This window comes from Zingiber officinale, chromosome 8A (assembly GCF_018446385.1).
Source record: "Zingiber officinale cultivar Zhangliang chromosome 8A, Zo_v1.1, whole genome shotgun sequence".
NCBI classification, from domain to species: Eukaryota; Viridiplantae; Streptophyta; class Magnoliopsida; order Zingiberales; family Zingiberaceae; genus Zingiber; species Zingiber officinale.
Window position 1 is genome coordinate 1552499 of NC_056000.1, and position 22061 is coordinate 1574559.

The window sequence follows — 22061 nt, forward strand, 5'->3', positions numbered from 1 at the left end:
AGCAATAATTGCATGGTGCAATTAAAAGAGGAAGGCCCAAGTCACCCTGCAACAATTCAGCAGTTCATAGCCCTAATGACAAGGCTGATGCAGGGACAAGATGAACATCGTTTCAAAATTCAAGTTTTGTTCGACATAGTTACCACTGATAAGAAACATAAATGAAACTAGAATTCCGAATATCATGGTCATATAAAGAAACTTTCTATAGTAGGGACCGCACACATGCACAATTCATTTTATGCTTGCGATGTTCCTGTGCTATAGAAGAAACCAGGCTTTCCTGGGGTTGTTGCGATCTCCACGGACTGCCAGTTGCATCCAAAAATGCTTTGAATTGTGTAGCTATAATTCAAGTCTTCTGTGACATGATTTTCTATGATAAGTGTGTTTCAGTCCGACACATGAACTTCCCTGCTTGGCTGTAGGACTGGAAAAAAATATTGAAATACAGAAAAATCATACCGAAAAAATATTGTATATATCGAATTTTTCGGTATACCGAAAAATTCAATACGGTATCATACCGTACCAAATTTGTCGGTAACGGCAACGGTAACAATTTAAAATATTTCGGTATACCGAAATACCGAGTAACTATAGATTAAATGATTAATTTAGATTTCCCTAAAGCCTAAACCAAATCCTAAGCGGCTAAATTCTTCCACAAACCACGTTCTCTCCTTGCGCAGCCGACACACACGTCGCGACTCACGATTCTCTCCTTACGCAGCCGACGCACACGTCATGACCCACGATTCTCTCCTTGCGCAGCCGACCCTCACATCATGATTCTTCTCCTTGGCTCGTTGCACAGCCGAGCTCACATCACGTCGTGATTCTCTCCTTGTGCAGCCGAGACTCACGCCGCGATTCTTGGGTATTTCGGTACGATTTTTTGGTATGATTTTTCGGTGTTTCGATATTTCAATTTTTTTTTTCCATCCCTAACAATGTTCTCTCAACTCGAAAACTTGAGTTTTCATATTTTTTTTATTTCTATTCATGGTTGGTATTTATTGTTGTGAGAAATTTGTTTTGTTGTATATATCTTTCTTGGTCTCTTTGAGTTTCTTGAAGGATTTATTTTGTATTGGTGAATAGTGATATTTTTTTATATATTATATGTAATATATATATAACTTCGGCATGACGGTATTTAACCGATACCGTACCGATATTTCGGTATACCGAAATGTCAGTACGGTATTGGTATCATTTTTTAGAATATCGATTTTTTCGGTACGGTATACGATATTCGATTTTAGGTACGGTATACCATACCGACCCAGGCCTACTTGGCTGCTTCTTAAGCTGCAAAAAGTTATGAGATATGACAAAGTTAAAAAGTATTTTTCCGTAAAATTTGGTCTTCAGAATGAGTGAGGCTTGCGGAATGTGTACAGGTTCAGTTTCAAATGTGATTCCTATGCCTCTAATGAGTACTTATCAGAAGTATCTAAAATAATTTATTTCTCTAGGAAAAAAAAAAACATGCTAGTTTTAATAATACTTTTATAATTTAAAATAATAAAAATTTAACCTAAAAAATCTCTAGATCACTGCTTTGTAAATTTTATTTGCTCGTATTATTTTTCCATTCGGTCATAAGAATTCCAATTTCTAGACATGAATGAAACTGGAAATGGCATGAGACGTACATAACCAAGACACGAATCATCGCTAATCAAATGTTTAAACATCCACATAACATCACTACAGAATTTCTAGGTAGGATAATGTTGGTACTCCGCTACAAAATTTTTAGGTAGGATAATATTGGTACTTCACTATAGAATTTATTACAAACCTTTGCCAATTAGCCATTACCAGCTGAGTCCAACACCTAAGAAAATACCTGTAGTCAGAACTGCAGACAACAAGTTCCCCAATGCATTTTGTTTCGGACCCTGCATTATCACAAGGAACAACAAATAAGAATTCATGAATGTGTATGTATAATAATCTTGATGGACTAGTAATTACCTTGTATCCTTTTGGTGCTTCTGAAAAAATACAAACACTGAGGTAGCCATGGCTGAGTCCCAAGAAGGACGTCAACATTATCATCCACCCTTGATCTCCATGCTTCGCTGTGAAATAGAATGCTGGGATGAAGAGGAAACGTCAGAGACAAGCACATATGAGGCCTTTCCTTGATACCAACTTGACCGGCTTTAGAAGAGGTACATACCCACCCACAAGGTCCCAAACATGGTACATGGTAATCAAAACGAGTGTATACCTGGGTCGAATTAAATTTATCATTTTATTTTTATGATAAATTCTTCTATGAATAGATGATACTCGAGTACTTACCATGATCCCAAGCTATGTGATCTTGTATCTTCGGCTATGAAACCAGGGAAAATTGACAGTGTCAAGACATATATTAGGAAGATGTCAAGTGCGTAATCGATATTTTGAAGTAGAAGCTCTTTGTTACTTAAGCGCTCAAACTGATTCGGATCCTCCATCGCCTGCAAATGCAAGGATTTATTCACATCTGTGACAAACTAAACTGCTTATTGCATACTGAAGTTAAGCAATGCTATAATTTTAGTTTTTGAATCTTACAGCAGCATCATCTGTGGATAATTGAATCTCAGCAGCAGCAAGGTCAGCAGTAACCGTCTTTGATCCCTCAAAAGCAGCTTTTGCGCGGTAGTATTTGACGATCGGTAATTTAGGAAATATAAATGCGTAGAGAAAGACACAAATCAGCTAAAAGGATGTTGAGATTGTAAGAAACAACACTGAAAAAGGAGGATTTATATCTCTGTTTAGGATATATAAAGTAGATCTTAACGTATTAATCTATTTAGCTTGTAAATATTATACGTACTTGCCCCCCTTGCGAAGGCCACCATCTGAACTCTCAAATGTTGCTTTTGTGATTAATCTCAAAGTAGCCGTCAGAGTCCCAGCAGCTGCAAACCCAGCCATGAAGGACTGAAATAGTTGTTTTTAGAAAAAAAAAAGATTATATTATTAACTAATCCCTACACTCTACCTGAAGGAGATTATTAACTTCGAGATATATAAACCATTACACTTGCACTGTTGCACATGCATACATGCTCTACCTGAAGGAGATGTATAACCTGCATATAGAGTTCAATGGCAACTTAAATTCATGGAATTGGCCTCAAATACTTGAGATATTGTTTTCCTCCCGTCATATGTCGACTAATATATTTTTTGAAATTTTCTAAAATATACTTTATACATCGATTAACTAGATGGTGCCTTAATAGGAAGGTCATCAGTTAATTGTATCTTATTAATCTATGTTTCTCAATGTTCTGTTCTAATATAGTTTGCAGATTGAAATTTGATTTAGGTGACCTGAATAAGGGGAATCAGTTTGGATCATATTGTTTTTAGTGATGTCTATTGACTCCTTTTTTTTTTTTTTTGACTTGATTGAATTTTGTGCATTTCTGTTGAATGCAAATAGTCTTCTCAACTATGACAAACACTTTGAAGTGTTGCATTTTAATTTTTCTCTCCAAATTTCTTTGAAAAGAAAGACATGTTTTATATATGAGGCTCATGCACTATTCTCTTTCAAAATTATGATTTTGACTAGATTCTGTGCATCCTTTCTCTTTACCACTTTTCTGAATTTGGTTCAGGCAATATAATGTTTTTTCTAAGAAAAGTGTGGATTAGGAGTATGAAACTTCTTTTTTGTTCATTTTCTTCTTCTCTCTTCTCCATTTTATCAAAGAGCCTTCAGAGTTTTCATCTTTTCTTTCTCAAAATCATAAATTTTAATTCTTTTTTTGGTTTTTTTTCTTTGCTAAATTCCTTGAAATAGACTTAATATTTTGATCCATCTTGTTTGAAAGAAAAAACAATGCAAAGTTATTTCTCCTAAGTTCTAAGACTATTGGGGTTAACTTCTGTTTGTGAGAATTATCATAAGATCACTGTTCAACTACTAAAGTGAAAATTCTATTAATACTAGGAAATGATAGTAGCCAGCTGCTCCAAGTTTGGTGTACCAAGGGTAAGCTTTTTTATTTGGCTGGCTAAAGCATCATATAATTCCTTTTCTAACATACTTTCCCGTTCTACCCAGAGTTCAAAAGAGAAGCAATTTCTCTATGACATTGTTGCTAATGGTCGCAATGGAATTGATGTTGACAAGTAACTTTTGCACTAGATAAAAAGTTATTACTCTGCATTGATAAAACTACTAATTTTTCAAGTTCTGGAATCACAATGCTTGCAGGTTTGATTATATTGGTCGTGACTGCAGAGCTTGTGGTCTTGGCTGTAATTTTCAATTTCAAAGGCAAGTCACATTATAATTGATTGTTATATTTTGTTATTTTTGATATGATACCAATGCAATTTCTTATTTAACATTATTGATAAAAATATAATTGCATAGATGGGCCTAATCAACCTGATGGTCTTAGATAGTTCCGCTCCCCTTTGCCAAATCATACATGAAGAAGTTGTTTGAGTATATATAATATATAGATTGATCCCTTTCCTAACAAACTGTAGCTTTTGGGTAAGTGGTTAACCGATCAATTTAAATAAATGTAACCTCCTTAGTTGTTAGTTGAGATGTTCTTATTTAAGCAGTAGTTGCCTGTTGGATAAATTTAAGATGGTATGGAGCTCACTTTAAATTAAGATGATTTGACCTGAATCCATATGACTTGTATAGTAATATAACATGCTTTTGTTTGATATTGAGGATGTATGCTTTCACTCTCTCATTTAGAATCCTCTTGCAATATAACATTAAGTTATATGAAGACAGTATTGACATTGTAATTGTCTGACTAATACAAATTGCTAACTGTTATTCCATTTTAGATTATTGCTATTGGATAGTTGCCCATGATTGCATTTTTTTTCTATCCTGGGAGAATCATATATTCAATTATCTAACTTCAACATGACAAAGGATATTATTATTATAACAATGTCGAATAATTGCATAGTTTAGCTAGGATGCTTATGTTGATATGTTGGCATATATAGTTGATGCAAATAAAAAATAGACCACTTTATGTCCAATAAATAAAACCTGTTCAAGGTCTAAAATAAATTTCTTTGTTTTTTTTTTACTTCTACTATCTTTGATACATCATTTATTTTGCCGAGTCTTATGTTATTAGGCAACTGTGGAAGGATATAAAATAGACTCTCATCCTCTTATTTTATTGTTTATGGAATAATGCAGCTCTGATATTCTCTTATCTTTCACAAGATTGCATGCTGAGACATGTAATGTGAAATTGCTATTTGAAGTTGTCATGACCTGAGGGGACGACAACTTGTGCTAGGAGGTATACTTTTGTAAGCATTATACAAATGCGTGATGCACAAAAGACTGGGATTATGTAGTTTAAAAGAATTATTCATTTTGTTAAAGAAAAATAGTAAATTTGTGTATAAGCAAGAACATGTCATGTAAGGAAAGAATTATTTTGTATAAGAAGAATATATTGACTATGTGAATGTAAAAACCTGCGAAGTAAAATATAAGAATGAAAAATATCGATTTACAAAATCAATTTTCAGCATAGCTAGGAATCCTTTGAGCGGCTATCCTTAAATGAAGTCAATTAGAATCTATATTACTTGCCCTTCTGTAAATCTAGAGAGGTCAAAGAAAACATGAAGTGAACACAAAATTGAAAATTTGGTAGAGGATATGAATGAACTGTACTTTTATTAAGGAATTCAAAGGCATTAAGAATTACGATTCACATTTAATCTTTAAAGATTCACATAAGCATATATTTAGCTTTCAAACTTTGTGTATCACTTATTATGTCACTCCCCGTACGAGCTAGGCTTGTCGCAACGCTAGCTTCGCTTGCCGCACATAAACTATAACAATACCATAGCAAAGTATAAACCAAAACTAATTATTAAATTGATTATATGTATACTTTTGAAGTGACTCCACTAATGTTATGTACATATTTCAACAATTGAACTAGAGATCAAAGGAAAAAAAGAGAGTGAGCACAAAGTACAAAGTGGAGATATAAGAAATGTGCATGAGAATATAATCAAATAGAGCAACAACATTATTTACACTTTATATTTTCATGTCATTCGTCTTTTATTCTTTATCTTTTTTTAAAAAAAAAATCATCATTTTTCCTAAATTTCTCTTTTTCAATATTACACACATTATAGTTTTACTCTATCCGACAACTCAACATAATTTATTAAGTGGGTGAAGGGCAAACAATACATCCATCAAAGATGTGTCATACACATAAAGGTGAATGACTAGCAATCGACCTAATACACACACATACATCATATATAAATGTAAACATAAAGTTGAGGGACCCGCAACCCACCCAAGAAAGATGCATCGTATATGAGAGGGAATGACCTACAATCCACTTGTAACGAAATACATCATTTGTATATACATATACACATGCAATCCATCTATGAGTTGTATCGTATATACATGAGGTGAACGACTTGCAATCTACTCGATACAAAATACATCATGTGTATGCACATAAACAAACACATATATAGGGTGAATGACCCACAATCTGTTGGACCCGATGCGACCACCAAGAGGGGGGTGAATTGCCTCTAAAACAAAATTCTTTCCCAATTTTTCAACTCAGATTAGTAGCACAATTATAATAAATTAATTGAACAACTAAAAATAAAAGAGGTAGAAGAATTACTTGGTTATAACCTAGGTGATTGTTAATTTAAGACAAATGAAAAGTTCTACTGAAGTCTCCTTCGTTGAAGGCGACGAAACCTCTTATACTCATTGAATGCTCAAAAATATGCTAGAGCCGAAGCTCTCTTGTATTTTTTAGTTATAGGAACTATATTAACATAATCATTTAATGATGCTAGTCCACTCTTTATTTCCGGTTATCCCTTCTAAATTTCATTAATAAATTTTGAAAGAGTAAACAACTGATAGGATATGAAAAGGACAAGCATAAGACAAAATCAAGTAAAATAGAGATATATAGGAGCATGCAATTTATTATTTACTTATTATCGTAAGCCCTTAGATGACTTGCAACAGTAATAAAATAAAGTTCTAATCTACTTCCTAATCAAGCCGAAAGGAACTTTGAATTGAATCAGAATCAAGCTTAAGTGAGTCATTTCTTAAGTAAATTAGCACGGTATATATTCTCCTTGAATGGAAACTACACTTGCGACCCTGAATAATCTCTTATTAATCTAGCCCCAAACTCAACATTGAGTCTTTTATTTGAATAGCATTGCTACTCTAATATGGTTCAAGTCAATAGTGAGTGTTATTCACTATTGTTATATCATGCTGAGGTAGGTAATTGATACTAAAATCACAAACTTATCCCCATTCAAAAACTGGCCTATTACAGTAGAGAGATTAAGCAAGAGGATCTATTTTATTTTACACTACAGGGGAAGAAAAGAGAGTAGCAAATCATGCACGAAGGTGATCAAAAGGAATCAAGCAAGAAAAACTCCACCTGAGTAAAGGGTTCAATTTACTTTGGTTGAGGTTCCCTTTTGTTGAACAATTCAAGCCACATCGCGGAGTTGCTTGCAACAATGTTAGCGTGCGACAATGACGGCAACAACACAGCATCATGAGTGATGGCAACAACACAGCTTCATGTTGGCAGGAACGACAGCAACACAACAAGACGTCGCATTGGCAACTGGTGGGCGGCGGTTAGTTGGCAGTGGCGATCACATATTGGCGGCGACAGCGGCTAATAGGGTGATGACAACCGCGGATGGCAGCATCTATGCGGCACTATGAGGGCGACGAAGCCTGCAAGAGTAACTCTGTAACTCTGGGTGTTTACGACAAAAAGGAGATTAGAGTTTTATGAGAGCTCAAGAGAAGAAGACGGCGATGGTTCATGGGTGGAAGAAAACTAGGGTTGGGAAAAAAAATAATGACCAGTTAATTTCAGACTATCTCTGGGTGGCCGGTCATGAACAACTAAGGTTAAGGGATAAAATATAGAAAGTGGAGAGCCGGGCTGGGTTTCTCCTTGATTGCACTTTTGCAAAAAAATCTATAAAGTTTTTGAATTTACAACTAGCTGTTTTAAATGTTCCAATACTATAACATATTAGCTATTAAACTTAGAGCCGTGAAACGGACCAATTTGTAACAGGGCGGGTGGCTCGTGGCGGGGCAGGACGAGGCGGGGCAGGTAGGCCCATCTACTTGGCGGATTGAAAAATCTCCAACTCAACCCAATCTAAGATGAGTTACAGATTAGGTGGGTCAACCCATTAAAATAAAAACAAAAACAAACAAAAAATCATGTTTTCAACGTTTTACTTAGGATAGGTATCATCAATTAAATATATCTATAAAAAATATTTTAAATATAAATAGATACAAGTATTTATGTCTTGATGAAAAGTATTATTTTTATTTCAAAATTATAAAATAATAATAATAAATTGACATAAAACTTGACTTATATGTGTTTTTAACTCGCAAACCAACCCAAGGCCGTCACGGGCCTACCTATGTGGATCAATAGTGTTTAATCAACAACCCATGTGGATCAATAATCATTTTATTATTTGATGACGTTTCCATGCACTTGTGGATTTGTAACAGGTTTTTATGATGTGTATAGGTTAAATATACATTTAGACCATTATTAATACCCATTCACTTGCATTTCTTAATTATATTTGATTTATGATTATCACACTCATTTTTATCATTTTATCAGCATACTATTTGTTTTGTTCAGAGATTTGCTCCTCTTTTTATTTTCATTGACAAGATACATTTAGAGCAAAAATGAAGCATTGGAGCAAGTTTAGAAGAGATTCAATAAGGCATGGATATGTCTTTTACCTCATAGGGTCATGTTAGGGCCATACATGGCAATGTCTACCTCATAGGGCAAGGAGACATGGTCATGTGACCTCCAAGGGGCAAGCCATGTCTTGAGGCACGACAGTGCCTCTCTTCCCGGCAAGCCACAAGGCCAAGTCATTCCTAGAGGCACGACCATGTCCCCTCAGAGCAGTAGGTCACACAGTCGTGCCCCCTCCGAGCAATAGGTCACAAGGCCTGGCCGTGCCAAGAGGCACAACCGTGCCAAAGAGGCACGACCATGCCTCATTTTCTCAGCCAAGCACATGCCCTGGTCGTGCAATTCACAATCACCTTTTTCTCCTTCGCATTTTTCCCCGACGCAAGCCGTCGGGCATTCGTGTTTTCCCCGACGGCAACCTTCTCCATTTTCCCTGACGCAAACCCTTCGTGTTGAGACGCCTTCACTTCCTCTCCTCTCTGCACGCTAGGTTTTCTCCCTCTCCACCCCCTTCTTCCCTTTCCTCTCTACCGTGCCATTAGTGTTCTTCCCCTCTGCAGCGGCGCCAGGGAATTGAAGTGAAGTGAGGGAGAAAAGTCACTATGCCATCAAGGATATAAAACTACAAATGATCTAAAACTACAACATCCAACAATAGACACATAAGTATTACAATCTATAACAGAGGGAAAGGAGGATTTCCGATGAGGGATATCAAAACATCTTTTTCTGTGGCACATGTTCTAGCTATTCTATGGTTTGCATCTTTGGCAGGTATATGAACATGGATTAATTGTTTTCATTATCCACTTTGGTTCTTGCTATCTTTTTTATATGAAAATTGACTTTAGCACTATCTGTCTTCTAATACTAATAAGATGTCTTGGCAGTATTGATGAACTCTAGTATTTTCAACATGCTTTGCTTTGTGTACAATATTTGTTCACATGGTTTGCTTTGGTTTACATGGGGTAAATTTAGATTTGACCTTAATTTTTCTTAAAGACGATTATTATAGAGAAGGATGATAATGCTTGATGTTAGATATTTTTGCTAATAGATGTTGTTACAAACTAATGTAGGGTTATGAATATTCCTATACCCATCATCTATGGTATTTTGTTTTTTATGTTTACCTCATATGCTCAAGTTTTATGATGATGATTATGGTTATCTTGTATGTTCTATCATTTGTTTTGCCAGTACCTTGCAATTACTTACCTTTACAAAATATATTTAGGCATCAATTAATAATTCTTATTATTTATATTGTGACTAATTGCATTATATTTTCAATTTTATTAGGGTAATCTAAAACAAATTGGTGGTGTTGAATGTGAATATTATATAATGCGGTACATGAAAGAGATAGTCTTAGATGAAGATCCACAATTGGAGAGGAAGGTGAATTTGTTCTTTATGAAATATCTTCTTTATGAAATATTGAGTTATTTTACATTAACCCTTAAACTTCTATCAATGCTTCAGTTTGCAGCATCCAAAAGCAAATCATATTACAATCTCAGTATGATGAAGTCAAAAGTGAATGGAGTGAATTCGTCTAGTTCTATGTGGGTGCCTAAGTGTAGGCTGTGATATAAATTTTGGATTGTAATTAGAGATTTATGGATACAAAAGCTTTGGGGTGGAGTTGATCAAACTTATCTTTTGTGAATATATTTTTGGGTTATATTTAGAGATTTATGAATACAAAAGGCTTTGGGTGAAGTTGGTTATATGGCTTTTATGAATACACTTTTGGATTGTATTTTATAAATATTTGTGATATATTTGTTCAATTTTGGTAGTGAAAAATATTGTGTTGTAGTAAAATATTATGATATATATTTTTGTCAATTAAAATTGTATTGTAGTAAAATATGGACAATTACTTCAATACTATGAATAAATGGTGAAGTAATACAACACAAAAGATTTCAATAAATTTAAATAGTGGTGTAGTTAAAGAAACTATTACTTGGTCACTGATTAAATTTGTGAAGTCATTTGTATAAATTACTTCGCTAAATTAAATTTTTTGTTATAGTAAAATATGCTCTATTACGTATACACTATGATGAAGTAATACAACCCAAAATACTTCGATCAAGCCAAATTATGTAGAAGTAAAATTAAATATTTACTGCACTAGAATACAAAAATTGTGAAGTCGTATACATATTTTACTTCTTCAATCAATGTAACCTATGAAGTAATATATCATCAATCACTTTGGTACTTTTACTGATCTCGATGAAGTAATAGAGCTTTTTTACTTCAAAAACGGTCTGATTTTGAACCGATTTTGGTCCGGTGATAGACTTCAGTAATTGTGTGGTGAAGTAATAAATTGACCCTTTTACTTCACGTGCATCTACTTCAGTAATTATCTGTATATTACTTCGGATAATATTCGAAGTCTATTGCTGATTTTCACATAGTGGCTTGCCCTTATTATAAAATTCTAGCACGTTTATTCTTCACTCATATGTTTAATCCTTAGTGTTGGCGCAGCGGGGCGGGCAAGAGGGAAGCGGTGAATTGCCTACAAATCAAAGATACCCTCCTCAAACTTTTCAACTCTAAAATAATAGCAACAATAATAACAAGAAAGTAAAATGAAGAAAAGCAGGGAGACTCAGCGAGTTGACTTGGTTACAATCAAGAAGGTTGTTAATCCAAGGTGGTTGAAAAAACGCGCTAAAAAAGTTTCATTCTCTGAAGGCGGAGAAGCCTTTTACACACTTGAAGCTCAGACAATTGCTTAGAAGTTGAATACAGAGTTGATTCAAGAGATTATTCAAGCTTCTGGACCAAGGCTATATTTATAGCCTTGGTCGGGGCGCTCTAAGAGTTCCGGGCGCCCTGGGGGGGGGGGGGGATTTTATCCCCTACGCACGGATCACGGTTTGACCGCGATCTGGATTAAATTTGGGTCCGGGCGCCCGAAAGGGTTCCGGGCGCCCGGACCCATAAAGTCAACTCTATTTGACTTTTTCGTCTGGGACCTCTGCTTCGATTCAGCTCGCCTTGGTCCGGGTCTTCTGCTCCGGCTCCGCTCGCTTGGGTGATCTCGACCAACCGGAATAGGGCTCACCCGAACCCAACTTCCGGCCTTCTCCTCGAGAAGGCTTCCGTCCCGGCTTCTCATCTCTCGAACGTCGCACACGTTCTTCTCGTCCACCGGTGTACTCTTTCGTAACTTTTTCGTCCTTCAGACGCATCGAGCCCGTCGGTTCCCTGCGCGTGCCGTCCTTCTAGCTAGCTACGTCTTCCGCTCGACTTCCTGCGCTCTTGCACACTTAGACATAGGGATCGAATAACAAGCAAGACCAAACCTAACTTGATTTATCACATCAAAACAACCATGGTGTCCAACACTCAGTACTAGTATGCTTAGTAATAGTTTTTCTCTATCTTTAGAAGCATGAAATGAGCATTGCTTTTATTGAAAGCATTCGAGTGTTAGCCTAGTTTTTTAATCTCTCTCCACTTTGTCAAGTTTGGATAGTAGATAACTTTGTAAATAGTCATGATTCATAGAACTTGTTAGTACTTGTGTCCTAAGTGTTGATACAGTCTGACCTGGATGTTGTTTTGCTGTTGACACTGATTTAAGTTTGTATCAGATAATTAACTCAGATTAATTACTAATCCAGGTTGACTAGGTTGACCTGATTGAAGCAGTTGAAAAGTCCTGGTGAGTGAAGCCAGGTGAAAACCCTAGTGAGTGAAGCTAGGTGCAAGTCCTGGTGAGTGAAGCCAGGTGAAAACCCTAGTGAGTGAAGCTAGGTGCAAGTCCTGGTGAGTGAAGCCGGGCAAGGGAAAATCCAGATGGATCAAGGGTGATCGGACATCTGGTGTTGAAAAGTCCAAGAAGGAAACTTGGCATGCGGAGTCAGAGAGGGTTCGGTAGCTCGTTCTCTAGGACCAGATGAAGTCGGAGAGGGCTAGGGAGCTCATTTCTCCGGACTAGGTCAGAGAGGGCTCGACCCGGACTGAGTCAAGAAGCTGGATCGGTCTGCAGACCGATCCAGTGAAACCTTTATACCTGATCGGTCTGCCGACCGATCAGGAATTGATCAGTGGCTACTGAACGTTTACTGATCGGTCTGCAGACCGATCAGAAATCGATCAGTAGCCCACTGTGATTTTACTGATCGGTCTGCGGACCGATCAGAAATCAATCAGTAGCCTACTGAGATTTTATTGATCGGTCTGGAGACCGATCAGGAGGCTTTAAGCACTGGGACGAGCGACATCTGATCGGTCTGGGGACCGATCAGATTAGTGCCTGATCGGTCCGCAGACCGATCAGAAGCTGCGCACCTTCGGAAAGAGCGACGCCTGATCGGTCTGGGGACCGATCAGATTAGTTCCTGGTCGGTCCGCAGACCGATCAGCGATGATCCAGAAAGCGTGGTTCGGTCTGCAGACCGACCCACAGTATTGTTTGCTCTGCATGCACTTTTTCTGATTGCCGTTTTTGTATTCACCTATATGTTTTTAACCATTTGCTGTGAGTCTTTCTAGCTTGCAGGTTGCAGGTCACATTCTCATGTTTGGATTCAAATTAAGCTTCATTAAGAGAAGGAGACAAGTACCCTTTTCACTGTAATGTGCTGCAACAGATGCATTTGAGGCATCAACGTTCACTGACGAAATCTGATTACGATTGGGCTGCTCAGTTTGACCTCTAGCTATTGGTTCGTATCCAGAGACGCCAGTGATTTTCATTGGCATGGGTTCAGAGAATCAGAAGAGGAGGAGGTGTGATTGGCTACGCCTGGCTGGCAGCAGCGATTCTGCAGACGACGGTGATTCGAGCCAGTGAAGCAGAGAGACATAAGAAGGAAGAAGAGGAGTTCAGAAAGGTAATTCTGAATTCTCTGTCTTTTGTGATCAAGCCTTCGAGAAAGCAAGTTGGTGAAGCTGTGAGCTCTTTGCTGAGAAGGTTGATTGTGCGCTCTCTGCTCTGTTCTCTTCTCCGCGTGGCTGTAAGCTCATCTTAATATTTTTCTCAGCCACTGTAAGTCTTGTGCTTAAATCTATAATCATCTGAGACTTTGTTGAGAGGTTGCTCCACCGAGAAGGAGACATCTTTAGCCGGATCTTGTCCGGGGTGTGATCTACCGAAAGATCAAGGAGTCGTCCTCCTTACGGACACGCCGAGGAGTAGGGGCAAGTTATCCCCGAACCTCGTATATCCTTGTGTCTGCTGTGTGTTTGTTTTCTTTCGTTTTAGTTTTTCTACTTCCGCTGTGCTGTGCTAACAAAGTTCTTGAAGAAATTTCTGTTTAGTGTTTTTCAAAGAGGCTATTCACCCCCCCCTCTAGCCATCTAAGATCCCAACAAGTGGTATCAGAGCCTGGTGCTCTTCATCTGGACTAACATTCCAAGGAGCAACAAGATGGCCATGAAGGAAGGATTCAGCACCAACAGACCACCCTTCTTCGATGGAGCAGATTTCCAGTATTGGAAGAGTCGCATGGAGTATTACCTCAAGACTGATATCTCCATGTGGTTCTCGGTCAAGGAAGGCTTCACACCACCGAAGGACGAAGAAGGTAAGGAACTCGATTCATCAAGGTGGTCTACTGAACAAACTCGTAAAGGGCAAGCCGATGCCAAGGAGGTTGTCACCTTACAATGTGGGATTGCCAAGGACCAACTCGTCAAGGTAGGTCCATTCTCGAGTGCAAAAGATTTATGGAACAAGCTTATCGAGCTCCAAGAAGGAACTCGAGATTCTCGGATAGCCAAGAGGGACCTATTCTTGAATCAACTACAAAATCTCACCATGAAGGAAAATGAAACGGTAAGTGAACTACATGGGAGGTTCAAGGAAATCATCAATGGTTTACATTCCGTGGATGAACGCGTGGAGAATCGCGACCTAGTAAGGTACGCTCTTAAATCCTTTCCAAGGAATGTCTTGTGGTCATCTATGGTAGATGCCTACAAGGTTTCCAAGGATCTTTCCATTGTTAAATTAGACGAATTCTTTTGTGAAATGGAACTTCATGAACTTGCTAACAAAGGTCAAAAGGAGAAAGGTATAGCTTTGGTTGCAGGAGAAAAGAGCAAGGATGGGAGAAGAAGGAGAGAAAAGAAGAAGGAGAAAGAGATTCCTTCATCTTCATCCTCCTCCGAGTCCGATGATGAAGGTGGATCATCATCAAGCGATATGGCAAATTTTGTGAGGAGGATCATGAGAAGAAGCAGGAGATATAAAGGAAAAGGTAAATCTAATGATCAAAATATCGATAAGACTAATGTTACATGTTATGAGTGTAGCAAGAAAGGCCACTACCGGAGTGAGTGTCCAAAAATCAAGAAGGAGGAACGGGCCAAAAAGAAGGAGGAAAGAGCCAAGAAGAAGAAAGCTCTCAAGGCCACTTGGGATGAATCCTCCTCAAGCTCATCGGAGGAGGAAGAGAAGAAGGAGAAGAGTACTCGGCAATTGGCACTCATGGCAAGGGAGGAGTCCGAATCCGAGAGTGATGACTCAAGCACATCAGCCACGGCTTCATCATCTTCGGATGATGAAGAGGTAACCTCTTCTCACTTAGAAAAATGCTATAAGACTATTACACATTTGTCTACCTTGTTTAAAAAATCAAAAACAGAAAATAAATCATTAAAAGAAGAAGTAGAGAACTTGAGAGCTCTTAGGGAAGATGAGGTTGATGACCTACATCTAGAGCTCCTTGAAGATGAAAACAAAGCCTTGAAGGGTGAGGTTGAGAAACTCAAGAAAATGCTTGAGAAATTCTCAACTAGCTCCAAGACATTAGACATGATTCTAAATGCCCAAAGGGCGGTCTACAACAAGGCTGGATTAGGATACCAACCTAAGGAGTCTAGTTTTATTTCTTTAGTGTCAAGAACCCAATTTCATAGATCACATGTTTCTAGGGTTCATGAGACTAGGAAGAAGGTAACAAAGGCATGGGTGCCTAAGTCTTTCATTGTAGATGCATTAGGTCCCAAGATTTGGGTACCTAAAACATATATCTTTCGTGTCTTGTAGGCATTGGTAAAGGGGGAGCGTCTATCAACTTGGTTTGTTGATAGTGGATGCTCCAAGCACATGACCGGGAACAAGTCACTATTTTCTACCATTCAAAATAAAAATAGAGGTAATGTGTCATTTGGTAACAATGGTAGTCTTAAGGTTGTAGGAGTTGGAGACATTCATATATCCGAATGTCTCCATATCAAGAATGTCCTTCTAGTCAAGGGGATGACTTTTAATCTCCTAAGTGTCAGTCAATTGTGTGATACGGGTAACACAATTGAATTTCATTCAAGTCAATGTTTGGTTAAACACATTGACACACTTGACACGGTACTAGTAGGCACAAGGGTTGATAATATTTATCAAGTAGCGTTTAAAAGTGCTACTAATGCTTTGATTAAGTGTTTCATGTCAAAAGAAGAAGAGTCTTGGCTATGGCATAGAAGGTTGGCACATGTCAATATGAAGAACATCCGGAAGTTGGCCAACCAAGGATTAGTGCGAGACTTACCCAGCATCAAGTACCACAAGACCAAACTATGTGATGCATGTCAAAAGGGTAAGCAAACAAAAGGTGTTCATAAAGGTAAAAGCATTGTAAGTACATCTACTGCTTTAGATTTATTGCACATGGACCTATTTGATTGCAGTAGTGTAATATCATTGAATGGAAGTAGATATTGCTTGGTAATCGTTGATGATTTTACTAGATACACATGGACTTTCTTTTTGAAACATAAGGACCAAACTATAGATATTTTTATTTCCTTTTGTAGAAGAACTGAAAATGAAAAATCGACAACAATTAAAACCATTAGAAGTGATCATGGTGGGGAATTTCAAAATCATAGGTTTTTAGAGTTTTGTCAAGAAAAGGGATATAGGCATGAGTTCTCTACTCCGAGGACCCCACAGCAAAATGGGGTTGTGGAGAGAAAGAACCGAGTCTTACAAGAGGCTGCACGAAGCATGCTCAATGAGTACTCACTACCGAGCTACTTATGGGCTGAAGCTGTGAATACAGCTTGCTATGTGCAAAATCGAGTTTTAATACATAGGTTTTTATGAAAGACTCCCCATGAACTTTGGTTTGGGAAACCATCTACAATTAAACATCTTAGGGTGTTTGGTTGTAAGGTGTTTATTTTGAACACCAAGGACCATCTTGGGAAGTTCACGGCTAAGGCTGATCAAGGGATACTAGTCGGGTATTCTCTTACCAGCAAAGCCTATCGAGTCTACAACAATAGGACCAAATTGATTGAAGAGTCCTCTGATGTAGCCTTTGAAGAAATCCCTAACTTAAATAATCAACCAAGGGATGTAGGAGAAATTCAATTTGAACTTAGAAATCTAAGTTTGAATGATCAAAATGAAGAACGAGTCGAAGTTGACTCTGATGTTGATGAGAAAAGGCAACAAAGAACTCAATTTGATCCTTTGTCTGATATTGAGTCCTCGCCTGTGCCGAGTGAGACCATTCATGAGGCACCACCAACACCAAGACAATCTAGGATAGCCACTAGGCATCCCCAAGACCAAATTGTGGGAGACATCCAACAAGGGGTTAGGACTAGATCATTCTTCATAAATGAGTCTAATGAAGTCGCATTGATTTCAGAGATTGAACCAAAATTAGTTGATGAGGCATTGCACGATCTTGATTGGATCATAGCTATGCAAGACGAATTAGGTCAATTTGAAAGGAGCCAAGTGTGGGACTTGGTTCCTAGACCGAAAAAGACCACCATTATTGGAACTAAATGGGTCTTCAAAAATAAGTTAAATCAAAAGGGATAAGTTGTAAGAAACAAGGCAAGACTTGTAGCCAAGGGCTATAGTCAAGTCGAAGGTCTCGATTATGATGAGACTTATGCTCCCGTGGCACGATTAGAGTCCATTCGTTTGATGTTAGCTTTTGCTGCACATAGAGGTTTCAAACTCTATCAAATGGATGTTAAATCTGTCTTCTTAAATGGTTTTATTAAAGAAGAAGTCTATGTTGAACAACCACCGGGGTTTGTGAATACCGAAGCTCCAAACCACGTGTACAAGCTCAAGAAAGCACTTTATGGGCTTAAACAAGCACCACGAGCTTGGTACGAAAGGTTGTCAACATATTTACTAGAAAAGGATTTTGTGAGAGGCCAAATAGACCCAACACTATTTCTGCGTAGAGATGGTGAAAATATTTTTGTAGCCCAAGTATATGTCGATGACATAATTTGTGGCTCAAATAACAAGGGCTATTTGAATGAATTTATTTCTCACATGGAAAGTGAGTTTGAGATGAGTCTAGTAGGAGAATTGACATTCTTCCTTGGACTTGAAATCAAACAAACTCGAGATGGCATTTATGTCCATCAGACGAAATACACTCAAGAGATGTTTAGAAAATTCAATATGAGTGACTCTAAGGAAGTGTCCACTCCAATGGCGACAAACACTCGCCTTGACAATGATGAGAGTGGGAAACCAATTGATCTAACACAATATAGAAGCATGATTGGTAGTCTTCTATATCTCACAGCTAGTCGACCGGACATACTCTTTGCTGTGGGCATGTGCGCTAGGTATCAAGTCTGTGCCAAGGAATCTCATTTAATTGCAGTTAAGAGAATATTGAGATACCTTAAGGGCACAATTCGAGTAGGTCTATGGTACCCTCGTACAGAGTCTTTTGACTTGATAGGCTATACCGATTCCGATTATGCTGGGTGCAAATTGGATCGGAAAAGCACTAGTGGGGGTTGCCAATTCTTAGGTTCATCATTAGTTAGTTGGTCAAGTCGTAAGCAACATTGTGTTGCTCTCTCCACGACCGAGGCCGAATATATTGCCATGGGAGAGAGTGTATCACGGTTGTTGTGGATGATACACACCCTAGAGGATTATGGACTTTCTTATAAGGGTGTACAAGTGCTATGTGACAACATTAGCACGATCAACCTAACTAAAAATCCAGTCCATCATTCAAGGACCAAGCACATTGAAGTGCGTCATCACTTCATTAGAGATCACGTAGCTAGGGGTGACATTGTGCTCACATATGTGGAGTCAAAGTCAAACCTAGCCGACATTTTCACCAAACCCTTCCGAAAATGAATTTAGTCATTTAAGGAGGGAGTTGGGGATGTGTTTGGCTCCTTAGGTCCTTAGGACTTCATCATGATCAATAAGGACAAATTAAAATGACAAAAGAAATTGGGAATGATTTTGGGCAACTTGGGAACATCTCACACAAACTATAAGGTTTAACAAAATATTTTTGCTTGCTAGAAATGGGGTGAGATGCTAGGAACAACCAAATTATTCAAAATGTATCATGCATCTCTTGAATAATTAGGTTGAAGAGACATTAATTGAGTATGGGGAACACCATTACATAATTCATGTGTAATTGGTTCCTAGATCTTACTCATATATTCCAACCAAGGAATCTTGGTTGGACTTTTGCCTAGAAATTTTTCTAATCATGGTTGATGGTTGATGTGTTGATTGGTATTGTTGTTTGGTTCATGTCATGACTTTTGATTGATAAAACGATAGGTTATTAAAGGAAATAATAATAAATTGGATATATTTTGACAAACTTGAAACTAAACATAACAAGAATCAAGAATTTCAGCTTTCATGCCTTGATTGCAAATTAGGACAAGTTGTCTATATTTTGACAAACTTGAACCTGATCATAGAGACGAGTTTAGCAAAAATATGTTTTGAACTCTTAAGGACCAAGAAGACAGAACTCCATATGTTTGGAGTTAGTGTGAGTTTTTGTTTGATGAGAATCTGAAACTTTAGGGCTATAAACATGTTCAGACCATAACTTTTAGGTAAGAGCTATGCTTGTAGATCCTCCATGTTCTAGGTGCTGAACTTGGGAGTTTTCCCAGAGAAACTCCCACGAATTATCAAACACAAGTTACTGAAATTACTACTTTCAGTTACTGAAATTACGGGAGAAATCAGACACTGATCGGTCTACGGACCGATCAAGTCAGCCTGGCACGCTCGAGCCCGCTACTGATCTCTTTCTGATCGGTCTACAGATCGATCAGAGAGGAGACCGATCAGATCAATTCGGCAGAAAAGCCACTGATCAATCTCTGATCGGTCTACCGACCGATCAGGAATCTTGCTGATCGGTCAAGGGGACCGATCAGTGAGTACTGATCGTCTCCTGATCGGTCCGTGGACCGATCAGGATGATCCTGGATCGGTCCAGGGACCGATCAGGAGGCTTCTGATACCTTCTGATCGGACAACCGTCCGATCATTTCTTCACTGTACACCCATCTAAACCCTTAAAACCTCCCGATCCCTTCTTTCCCTCATTCACGCGAAACCCTAGCCGACTCTTCCCACCAGCTCACCCTTTCTCTTCTCTTTGCACGCCGGAACACTAGTCCAGTTCTAGCCCTCCGAAGCTCTAGCCGAGAGTTCAATGGCACCAAGGTAACTCCTATTTCTCTAGAACTTTGGCATTTCGACTTCATTTCTCACATATCTGTGGCTTTGTGTTTCGTGTGGCTCCCGTGGACTCCCATTTGCCCCGACCGTGTCCAAATCTTTATCTATTTAGGAAGAAAGCAGTCGGTGAGGGTTCTTCTAAGTCCCCAGCTGAGAAAACCAAGTCTCCTGCTCCCTCTCGACCCCAACCAGCTAGTTCCAGTAGATTCCCAAACCGCCAGTCTGAGCAAGCTTTTCAACAAAGGACATTCAAATTACTCCCTTGTAGGTCCGTGGATAGAAAATTCATGGACGAATTTTGCCCACAAGTGTCCGAAATCATAGCATACTACAAACTCGATTCATTAGTCTACTTGGAACGGGATATCAACTATGACTTGGTCTCTGAGTTCTATAATAACCTTCATGAGACTAATGATCAAGGTTTTAAAACAAGAGTTGCTAAGCGGACTCTTGATTTCAGTATCTCATCTTTCTTTGAGTATCTCAATTGTCGGAGGTGTTCCGGTGATGTCTTTTCGATATTTCCTGACTTACCAGATCAGTTACTTCCACCGTTTGATATCTCACCTGACGATATATATGAGTACTTCTTCAGACAGCCTAGACAAGGGCTAGATGAGCTAGATGTTGACTTCCCTACTTTTGCAGCCTTGAGATTATCTCCTCAAGATTACATTCTTTTTAAAATTGTCACGAACTGCCTTCTACCTATCACATCTAAACCATTATCTGAGATCCGATCATATCATTGTCTTATGCTTTATGGTTTGCGTCGGCGTCTCGATTTTGATATCATGTCGAACATCTACTCCTCGATCATATCATATTCTCAGCCTAGCGGCTTCATTATTTATATGCCTTATGGGCATATAATTACTGATTGGCTTGAGACCCTTCAGGTTGATGTCTCTAAGGGTAGAATAATCAAAATGGTCAGGCAGGATTGCCGACTTGGGAAACGGGCATTTTCCAAGTCTGGAATCATAGGGCAAAATGGGGATGTTCAGTGGAAAGATGGGAGAGCTTTAGGTGAGTTACCACGGGGACCTCCACGACAGGTTGCAGCTGCTCCTGTTGCTGCTCCTCCTGCTGACATTGGCGAGGCGGATCCAGACCTGCGCTGGCAGATCGCTGAGTTGGAGAGCCGATTTGATCGTCACGAGGAGATGGTGACTGCTGAGTTCGATGGACTACGCATACGGATTGACCAGCGCTACGATGACCTGCGCGGGCATATTGACCAGCGCTTCGATGATATGCGCAGTCATCAGGTGGTGACACAGCAGTTGCTACTCGGATGGATGGCACGCTACCCGCCTCCGCAGTCTTACCCAGGCTATCCATCCTCCAGCGTGCCGCCTCAGGATTTCACCCTTCCTGCCGATGATGATGATGCTCCTCATGTTGAGGACATTGATTGATATAGTTTGTGTGTCACCTTGTCTGTATGTATTTTGGATGTTATTTGTTAGTCTGACCTGGATGTTTGCACTTCTGATGCTACTCATATATTTATGCTACTCGGTTTTATATTTGCTTGCTCCTTATTATGCTTCATTTTCTATGTTTTTTTTAATATGCTGTTCCTATGCCATGATTTGATTGTATCTTTTGTCTTTCTTACTGTCATATTGAGACCTTAGAGGGAACTCTGGGTCGGTTAAGAGAAGGCAGTATGGATTAAGGGGGAGCCTTTTGAGTTTTTGTCACCTCATTTGCACCTTTTCGGTGTTTGACAAAGGGGGAGA

At 38.7% G+C, this 22061-nt stretch overlaps 2 protein-coding genes across 2 annotated transcripts in view; one reads left to right on the plus strand and one right to left on the minus strand.

The window, feature by feature from the left end:
• Nucleotides 1–1658: 1658 nt before the first annotated feature.
• Nucleotides 1659–7962, minus strand: LOC122011801 (equilibrative nucleotide transporter 3-like). Its single transcript, XM_042568184.1, has 8 exons — nt 7491–7962; nt 3014–3104; nt 2846–2930; nt 2578–2654; nt 2320–2480; nt 2195–2245; nt 1987–2108; nt 1659–1910 (listed from the first exon to the last, which is right to left on the minus strand). The coding sequence occupies exons 3-8, from the start codon at nt 2868–2870 to the stop codon at nt 1765–1767; spliced, it is 582 nt and encodes a 193-aa protein (XP_042424118.1). The 5' UTR covers nt 2871–2930; nt 3014–3104; nt 7491–7962; the 3' UTR covers nt 1659–1764.
• The window catches only part of LOC122009506, a 41190-nt gene continuing 26889 nt past the window's right edge, over nt 7761–22061 (plus strand). Inside the window, exons 1-2 of the mRNA XM_042565690.1 lie at nt 7761–7814; nt 8151–8189. Coding sequence (XP_042421624.1) covers nt 7761–7814; nt 8151–8189 — 93 coding nt within the window. The remainder of the gene's footprint in view (nt 7815–8150; nt 8190–22061) is intronic.